Source organism: Leptonotus elevatus, chromosome 12, assembly GCF_054856555.1.
Source record: "Leptonotus elevatus isolate MCC_2025b chromosome 12, RoL_Lele_1.0, whole genome shotgun sequence".
Classification (NCBI taxonomy): domain Eukaryota; kingdom Metazoa; phylum Chordata; class Actinopteri; order Syngnathiformes; family Syngnathidae; genus Leptonotus; species Leptonotus elevatus.
Genome location: NC_141250.1, coordinates 4223532 through 4233692, shown reverse-complemented (window position 1 = coordinate 4233692; position 10161 = coordinate 4223532). Strand labels below are relative to the sequence as shown.

Below are 10161 nucleotides of genomic sequence, written 5' to 3'. Positions count from 1 at the left end.
TAATTCTCTTCCATAATTTTCAGTTGGAATGACTCTACTGACTATTTTAACATACAGATTGGCACAAGGTTGTACAATTTCATGTAACTATCAATAACTTTTCATGGTCACAGATGCAGCCTTTGTTGAAAGACAACGCTTATATAACAGTGCTGACTTGTGATTGCACTCTTCCGACTTGATTTAAACATCCACACGTTTGCATCACCGGGAAATGACATTTGTTTTCTGAAAAACCTTAATTCTTCTCAATAGTTATCCATTGCTACACCGCTTATCCTCATCAGGTAGCGGGTGTTCTGGGCTCTCCCCGGGGGTTGTTTGTCTAAACTGTATGTGCTCTGCGAAAGACTTGCGACCAGTTCAAGGGTGCCTTGCCCAAAGACAGCTCAAATAGGCTCCAGCTCACCCGTGACACTAAGAAGGATAATCAGTATATAAAATGGATGGATAGTCTGACATGCCCGTGCTGTGTGCATATGGGTGATGGATTACGTCCTATGTCAGAAATTGGTCACCTGAAATCTCACGTCAGAGAAATTTACCTGAGTTGCCTTATTGGTTTCATATGAATTAAGCATTTGCATGTGGTCCTGAATGCAGCATAGCCAACCTTCTGAATCATAAAGGTCCGCCGTAGTTTTAGTCAAATGTTTTTTTTTCCTATTAACAATAGTGCCCCTACTGACAGTAATATGTAGGACATGTACGTTTCAGATAACTTGTCTTTGGCTTCCAAAAGGTACTATACAGAATGTGTAGTAGTCATAATTAATTATTCAGACAATACTTTACAGAAAAATTGGCCAATGAAATCACACAAAACAGCTTCATGTACATGATGTCAGGTCAAGCAAGCATTACAGCTTGTCTGATGGTGATTTGTCTTTCTTTGTTTATTTTATTTTATTTACGAGGCTTACGGAAGAATAATAAATGTACACAAAGTGGTCCTACTAGGTGGCACTACAAGGTGAATCTACAATGTCACGCTAAATAGTGGCATTATGGTGTAAATGAATGCATTATTTATTTTGAATATATATGAAAATGATACAAAATGTATATATAAAAAACATTGAATTACTGTTACCGCAACCGTTGTGAGGACAAGAGGTTAAGAAAATGGATGTATGGATATTTGCAAAGGAGTAGGAAAAAGTAAAACTTATATACTGCAACAACTTTCTTATAAACTTAAATAACTACTGTTCTTATTAAAGAAAGTACTATATAAACTCAGTCAAAACTAAACTAAACTATCGGGTGCCAAAGGAAAAAGTGGTGATCCAGGAGGGACCAAGAATACGCCATCAATTCTCAGAGTTGAGCTGGTTATCACCATTTATTAAGCACAGAGAAACACACAAATGTGTCATCTGGCATGGTAAGTGTTTTTTTTTTCTTCTTCCTTTTTTTTTTAAATCTAGTAGGCTGCATGCAAATGGCTGCCAACAAAAGCGTGGTTAACCCTGAGTGCCGAGTGTAAAGACTTTTAAATCCAGGTTAAAAATGTTGCTTTTGTTCCCCCTTCTTTGCACGTTTGATTAAGTTATTAAAAATGTTTTAAAATCAATTTCACTGTACAGTCTTTTAGTAATTTTAGAAACCTACTTATTTTTACTATTTTTATTTGTGTGGGACATTGATGTATGGACTGTGCTATATAAATAAAGCTGCCTTTCAGCCACTCTCACCAACCCCTTCACTGTCACCGTCGACATCCTCCAGCATTTCAGAATTCAGTACAGTCAAAAGGCCTACTGTCCTTTCTCCAGTCTGCAATTCCCCAGCATACAGCAGTGGTACGGGCATTTGTACTTTGCTATGGAGTAATTCAAAATATATTTTGAAATTATTAATAAAACAACAGTTTTTCAGGTGTTCCAGGCCCGAAACCAAAGAGCTGGAAGAGGGTGGAAGATGCCATATTTAGGAGACTTGAGAGGATTGATCGGGAGAAAGAATCCCACAAAGAAAATGAGGATGTGCGGTTTGGCCATGTTGTTGTTGACATGCTGACAGAACGAGCACCTCAGGGGGAAAAAAAGCAGTTCAATTTAAAATATATCAATTGCTGTATGGGGCTAGCAATAAGTCAAATGACTCTCAGTAGGGTTTTACGATACAGAAATAACTGTATATAGGAATATATATATATATAATACTTGTGTTTACAAAGTGTAAAACACAACAGAAAAAAATTATGGGCTACCTCATTTTTGCAAAAGAAACGTGAATTTTGTTGGTTTATTTTCTTCTTTTTTCTTTTTACTTGACTATGACTTCAAATAAAGAGTCGAAATTTAAAAACACTGTACACTGCTGGATGTCAAACTTTAATTCAAAATCCCTTTCCTTCGCACACACTCCTGCCAATTAAGGGACAAGACCTTGCGGTGACACAAAGAATGAACTTAAATCCTGTCTAGCTGAGATCGCAGCCCGAGTAGTTCTTCCTCTGCTGAGCCATCCAGTGTCCACGAAGTTGCTGGCCCCTGCAACTGCTCTTCTCCATTCACCATAAACCAGATCGCCTGCAGGTGTTAAGGAATCAGAGAACCTGGGTGGGATTTAGCGGTTGGCTGGGGTGTTGGCGGCACCTGTGCTACTGAGGTAATTGTGAAGTGCAACACGTGCCTTCACAACTTTAACAGTCTTCTCTGGGTGGAATTCTATTTGTCGCCTCAGGATTTACTATTGCGCTGCCAGGATGCCAAAGCACCAGAGTCCTTTACAAACCTTTGTGACAATGAGAGAAATTGTTGTAGCTATATGCGCTGTGCTGACTGTTTCCTAATGCGAGCAACCGAAGAGTGACTGCAAGCCTTTCATCCAATTTTACAGGGCAAACGTGAGTACCTGCGTGATTAATGTAAGGTCGAATACGACTCAAGTCATCAAATCTCTCGGCGGACATACGGAAATACTGAAAACGTACTTCTTCGTCAATTCCACGCATTGGTCTTAATTTAAAACATTGGAGTTAATTATATTCCCCTTTGTGTTGTCGATTCGCATTTAATGGTGGAACACCTCCTAGTTAGCAACATAAAAGTTCTAAAAAAGTGCTCGTTTTTTTCGCTGATTCTTCTTCTACGCTTTCCGTTAACTCCCTGTGGCTGCGCTACAGCGCCAGTCCAGACTTGGCATATACATTACAGCCATTAAACGTCCTCAGCGTCTTCTTTTGGACGCACGCAAGTCTTGTGATGCTTCTGTGTGTACGAGATTTGTTTGAGGAACGAAGCCGGCTTTGCTTCTATCTGGATGGGGCCTAAATACACCCACACTGATTGACTCAACAAGACACACCTGGACGAGACACAAGTGGGTGAGGGCACTGATTGGTTGACCACACGGGGAAGGGAAGACACACAGGTGGAAGGTGGTTACACATGACGAGACAAGGGGAGAGACAAGGAACACAAAACAAAACACTGATCACACAGACAAAAAACAAAAACACCCCAAATCAAACAAAAACCTAACCCTACAGAACCGAAACAACATAGCAACAAAAATTATTTTTGTCAGATGTTTAAATATACGTTTAAAAAGACTTTAAATATAAAATGTACACCTTAGCCTGACAATATTTGGAAATTGGTGCACTGTGTTCATTTCAGTTACACTACACAGCACACAGTCGTTGATTTTTTTCTCCCTAATCTTGCATAGGCGCTAACATTTTAACCGCAATTTAGTAAGCAAACTATTCATTCAAACGATCCATCTGACTGCCTTGCAGTCCAATCAAACATTTCAAAAATGATTCCTCTACATTCAAAAAAGTATTTGAATAAAGTATTTTTAAATGTGTGATAGTAGCGTGTGACTTCATTCACTTTGTGGAAATACATTGATCTTGGTTCTGTCTGAACAATCAATTTTCTCTTTTAGTCTTTTAGTTCCACTACAATCAAACACTCCTGTTATGTGTTGAGATTATCAGAACAGATCACAACATAATAGTTAGATAATCTTAATAGTTAATAATAATAATAATATTGTTTGGCATCTGTCACATATTACAAATCTTAAAATATGAAAAATCTTCACGTTCATCTTCTTCATGTTGCCTTTGAGTGACAGCAACGTGCGCGTCGCATCACTGCAGGAATAGACGAGGCGTGAAATGGAGTCAGTGGCACGACGCGCTGGTCTTGTGCTTTTGTCTTTACACAGCAAAAGCTCATGCTGTTTGGCCGTGTTTAATTTCAAGATGGTCGGTTGAGTTCAATAATTGGAATCCTCATCATCATCATGAGTCTGATGTTTGCATTAAAGAGAGACTCACAAATAATTTGGTGAGGGCAATCAGTGAAAGACTCCAAGTAATCTGGGTCAATAAAATAAACTTTTTTTTTTAACTACCAATTAGTGCTATCAAACGATTAAATATTTTAATTTAGGGCGGAGACTTTACCATGAGGTCACTGAGCTGGTGGATGTGTCCGCTAGCAGGCTAGCTTCTACTGCTCGTGGATGAACAGTGACACATTATGTTACCGGAGCTATTGTCTTTTTAAAATATTTGGAATATTCATGCTATGGCCAAAACGCGGCAGCGTTCAGTAATTTCCATAACAAAATACGGACAATCCGTAAGAGTTGGCACATCTGACTAAAGGATTTCTCTTAAACAGTGATAATATACAGAATGTGAAGTTTCATTTTGATCCACTGCGGAACAAAAATGCTTTTGTCGGAAGCAGGCAGAACTTCTGAAACAATTATGACAGAGAAATTGTCTAGTTTTTTCTTTTATTATCTCTTGCAGCAAAAAAATGAAAAACTGTGTATAAAATCAGTATGAAATAAGCATTAACCCTCAAATGAGCCCTCAATAATTCATGCTATAATCCGTGAATTTTCTGTTTCTGAATTTCCAATATTTTTACCAAGATATTGATCCATTAAAAAAATCATTACATTCTCATAATATTTGGTGCTATATAAGGTGGAGGAAATAACAGGAAAACAAAAATCTCACATCCAACGAGTCCACCACCCCAGAAAAAAGAAATGCTATATTAAATTATATGGCTAGTCAGTGGAATATTTTGGTGCTTAAATATGCACCAAAATTCTTTTAATTCTCTTTGATTCTATGTATCATTTTTTTTTTTTTGTAAACTTCAACCTGCAGTGACAACTTTAAGCAAGCACACTCAGCATCTTATTTGGAGAACAGCGTAGGTGAGATCATGACAACAGGTGCTAAATATTTTAAAAAGTGTCAAAGTAATAATCAGTGGACAACCACAGGGGCGAGGGTGGCGCACATGTTCCTCCTCAGCTCCAGGCCGGCGAGAGGCGAGAAGTCGGGGAGGCGGTCGTAGCCCAGCAGTTGGCGGGTGGCTGACTCCCACGTGAAACCGAACTCCAGGCGGCTGCAGACGCACGGGTACTGCCGGTCCGCCCGACGGACCCAATCAACCGCCTGCTTCACCTTCAGCCAGCGGGCCGGCCTGTTTTGCGCCAAACCACGACAAAAAAACACAATGGGTGTAAAAGACATAATCCATGTCGCACCGCTTTTAAATAACATTTCAAGGTGATGTTACAGAACTGGGCTCAGAGGTTCTAGCAAATGAACCGCTTATTGATTGAGCTGAGGGAAAGCTCCAATGGGACTAGCGAGCTGTATTGTACTGTATTTGCGATGATCACAGGGTGAGCTTCACCTGACGGGAGCATCCTCCAGACAGAAGAGCGTGCGCAGCAATGCGCCTTCTGGAAGCTTTTCCAACCGCATCAGCTGCAGGACCAAAAGAGTCGCCAGGAGCCTCAGAATGTCAGCACGGGCTTTTACGCCTATTTCACAACACAAGCAGAGAAAACAACAAAACATGAAGTCATACAAAGGATAAATTATTATTTTTGAAACAAATTCTCAAATTCTTCAAGAAATGCTGATTAACATTCAGAAATGGAAGGAAAAAATCCAGTAAAAAATAAATAAAATTAAGAAAAAAATAAAATTATATATATATATATATATAAAATAAACCACACGATTCTGCAAATCTGCGGGTGCCGAACTGCAAACATGCAGGGGTCGACTGTAGTTATACGTTGTAATATCACCTCTCACCAGTAGATGGCAGTCTTCGTTACGCTTACACCGGGTCTTATACTGCCCATACTACAAGGCGAGTAAGTCCAATAACGGAACACCGCTTGTTTCTGATCGACCTTCGATCAAGTAAAAATGATAAATTTTTAATTGTAGTTAAATGACAAATGGATAAAAAGAAAACTTGAACAGCAATCTGTCTAAAGTGGGATTTCATCATTTCAGAGAAATTATAATCCATTTCCTGATATGATAGTCAGTTGGTGTTGAACCATGGAATGTACTAAAATGTGGTGCAAGGACTCAAACCCGCGACCACCTGGTTACTGGACAATGCACTTTACCAACTGCGCCACTGAGCAGTATCAGACAGGTGCTTCCAGCATTCACACAAGTAAATCATATAACACTTTTACTAGAATTAATGAGAACGTTCATTACATTTAATATAGTTTACTACTTCAACTGTTTCTTCTCTGGGTGTCTTCAGTAGAGTTACTCTGAAGTTTGAACACTTCCAAATATCATACTAGTATAAAGAATCTTTGCCTTATTGCTCGTTAGCTTGTCTAAGCTAATAAAAGCACAGCCATGAATCTACTGTATTACTGTGTTGCATGCTAAGCTACTCGTTGTTAAAGCTTTTCTTTTTAGTCAAATGTTTTTAGCCTATACAAAAAAAGGAAACTAATTGGTTGTTCGTTAAGTGAAATGTATGAAGTAAAAATCTAGTTTAGTTCTGAATACACAGTTATTTAATATAATTTTCAGTAGGATACTTGAATACTGAAATGTTTGATAACGCCCTGTCATACTGTTGTATTTTTCATTCATTTCACTCATTGTCTAATTTGTTAATGATTTTAATTATTATTAAAAATGTATTAATCAGTTGATTTTGTTTCACTTTTAGTATTTGCCTCGTTTCAGATCCTGGGGATTTTTATTTTCATTTTTCCCTGTCTGTGCGGCCCAGTACGAAATGGACCGCAGACCGGTAGTTGGAGAGACAAAAATAAGATACAGGCACAGACTCCAGAGACTTACAAGTTCATAGGATGCAAGAATCATACAGGTGTTAAGGAGCTCTCACTTGATCAACATTTTTTGGTCAAAATAGCATTTATTTATTGAGAGTTTTTATTTATTTATACCCCCATCCCTTTACAATCTATTTTATTTTATGTTTACTGTTGTGTGGAGCCATTTGTAACACTGCTTTTGAGTAATTTAGCAAAACCCAAAAAATATTTAGTTGATCAATAAAATCCGAGGCAAATGAACAAAATCAGAATAATAGAACACGGTGTGCACTATTCATTTTGCAATATGTACACTATTGGTCAAATAAATAAATAATGTAAAGACAGTATTCTATCACGTTATTTTGAGTAAATCGTCGGGGAGGAAGTGGATCTCACCGAGGGAGCGGATGCCTTTACATTCGAGGAACACGGTGAAGACGTCAAGATCAATGTTGATGCACTTTCCCAGTTGTGCACTTAACTCCCAGGAGCCGTCCTGCAACACAAAATAAGCTAGTTCACGGGGGGCGTGGCTTAAAACGTTTTTGTGCTGAAAATGATCTCAAGCCATTGTGCGCTAATGAGATGACCAATAGGTGTGCAGCATCAGACATCGTTATTATTTTGACTTACCGAAGTTTGCATCTGGAAGATCAGTGGCCATTTCAAATTGTGGCCGGCAATGCTGTCCACGATCGTGCTTTCGTAAACCACTGCCTTGTAAGACCTGCAAGATGTAATTATTAAACTATGTAATTAACATACACACAATTTCAAGACAGATGTTTAACTAATGTGCTTACATTTTTAACATTTAAAATATGTGAAATGCATTGCAAAGTTGATGACTTCAATATTTGGTGAGATTAATGGCTGACAGAGACACATTTACAGATTTATGAGTCAGAGTTGCGAATTTGCCATTCGATTAGCAGCCTGACATTATAAAACACATCTTTAATCTTAGGCATCGATCTTCCTTTAACTAATTTGCTCCAAAAAAAACGTATAAATACGTTCTCTTTTAAATATGACCATGCTCCCCAAAATGTATTTATAGATTTAAAAAAAAATGTTTTTTAAGACTTTGATACAGCGTCTGGCCTGAAGAGGTCGCTTAAAGGAATGGTAGTTATTACATAAAACGGCCAGCAGAGTATGAGATCAACCAGGGCCATGTTGCAACAAGCTCTTTTTGCCAGGAATGTGAATAATGACAAATCTTAGCTATATTCTAATGCTAATTGCTGCAAAACAGAAACAGATATAAAAATACATTTTTTTCCTGATGAAAGAAGAGACTAATCCTTATTTTGGTAGGTTTCATGTTTTTATAGCAAAAGAAGACAATATTCTGTGGGCCTTGCAAAATCAGTCAAAATCCAGTAAAAAAGGGGGTTGCTTCAGTGAAAATGGCTGGGAGTGAATACGTTTATTAACAGTATAAAGTGGGAGGAAGCCTTTTCTTAACTTTCTGCATAAATTGTTATAAATAATAATATAAATTGTTGTAAAATGTTATTTTCCCTATTTTGTAGCACATAATGTTAACATTTACAGGATAGAGAGGAAAGAATAAGTGAATTCTTTCCATTAATAAATGTTTTTGCCTCTTAGCAGCAATAAACTCAACCAAAGGTTCCTAGTAGTTGCGGGCTGCCATGCTAATAAAGCGCTGGGGGAAACACTGAGGGCGGAGTTTTACTGCATTTAACAGACTGTCTGAGAACAATGAGAGGATAATGAGATGTGACAAACAATGCTAACATGCTAATGTTCCTTGTCATACAAACACCCTCATGAAGGTTTTTCATGAAACTTGAGAGGTCTGATTAAAACCATTCATCAATCATTCAAAAAATCTTCGTAATCACGAGCTGCCTTTTTTTTATTTTTATTTTTATATATATATACCTTTTTTGTCCCTCTCTTGTCTCTTCTTCCTTTTCTGCCAGACCGGGGCCCCCCCAAGCCTGTGTGTGTCTTGGACGTACATCTTGGAATCTGTATGTTTTCTTCTTCCTTTCTTTACCAGGTGCAAATTCCAGTACTCTCTCTGTGGGTAGCAGATCACAAGTACCTCCAATAGAGCCTATAGAAACAGGTGCCAGTTTTGCTGGGAGTTGCGGGCCACCATAAGTGTCGTCACTGGATGCAGCTCCACTCAGCGAACGTGTTGAACTTCCAAAAAGTGTGCCATGCATCTGGGCTGAGGCCGAGTTGGCCATACCGATCATAGGCGGCCAGGCTGGTCTGGCACGTTGTCTGGAAGATAGCTTTAAAGCGAACTCTTCGTCATTATCAACCAATTCCTCTGCCTCTTTGGGTTTAATGTGTAGACACATCTGTGGTTGGCTGAAGAGAACTGGAGGTTCGCTTGTATTCAGATCTTCAACAAGTGGAGCAGCATGAAAACGTGAGCTTGAAAACGCACCCACAACAGGAGAAGAAGGGGAAACTTTAACTGAATCAACCACTAGTTTGCACTTATAGCGTCGCTGACGGGGTGATGAGCCGAGAGCCAAGATGCTGTCTACATGTAATGGAGAAGGAGGAGCACCGAATGGTACGCTGCCAGGTGGTGGAAGAGGAAGAGATTGTCGACGGCCAACAGATGCAGGTGGAGGAGCAACAAATGATGGGCTACCAGGTGGAGGTGGTAGTGGAGGAGAAAAAAATCGAAGTGAATGGTTGTCAAATAAAAGATGACCATCAGGTGGAGGTGGAGGAGCATCAAGAAATTGAGGAAGTGAGGCTGAAAACCCACGGCCAACATCAAGAGAACAGAGAACTTTAATGTCCGTTTTTCCAAAAGTTTTTGCACCACGCTCCAGTAAGGGCTGTCTTGGGGACCACAACTCACTGGATGACCGTAGACTGGAACCCTATAAAAACAAAACAATCAAACTGTGAGGGCAGAGAGATGAGCCATGGGTGAATACTGGGACATTTCAGTGGAACCTAGTCCATAACTGAGAAACTGCACAAAACAACAGACACAAGGATCTTACAATATAATGATGACCGTACTGTAGAAAACAAGAGAGCTGGACG

The 10161-nt window shown here is 39.0% G+C and overlaps 1 protein-coding gene across 3 annotated transcripts in view; it reads right to left on the bottom strand.

Annotated features, from left to right (window-relative positions):
* Positions 1 to 4750: 4750 nt before the first annotated feature.
* The window catches only part of LOC147164283 (protein mono-ADP-ribosyltransferase PARP4-like), a 49848-nt gene continuing 44437 nt past the window's right edge, over positions 4751 to 10161 (bottom strand). For all 3 annotated transcript variants that reach the window (XM_086091525.1, XM_086091527.1, XM_086091526.1), the window contains exons 32-36: positions 9022 to 9992; positions 7741 to 7834; positions 7504 to 7603; positions 5691 to 5820; positions 4751 to 5474 (exon numbers count right to left, since the gene is read on the bottom strand). In XM_086091525.1, coding sequence (XP_085947651.1) covers positions 5255 to 5474; positions 5691 to 5820; positions 7504 to 7603; positions 7741 to 7834; positions 9022 to 9992 — 1515 coding nt within the window. In that variant the 3' untranslated portion in view covers positions 4751 to 5254. The remainder of the gene's footprint in view (positions 5475 to 5690; positions 5821 to 7503; positions 7604 to 7740; positions 7835 to 9021; positions 9993 to 10161) is intronic.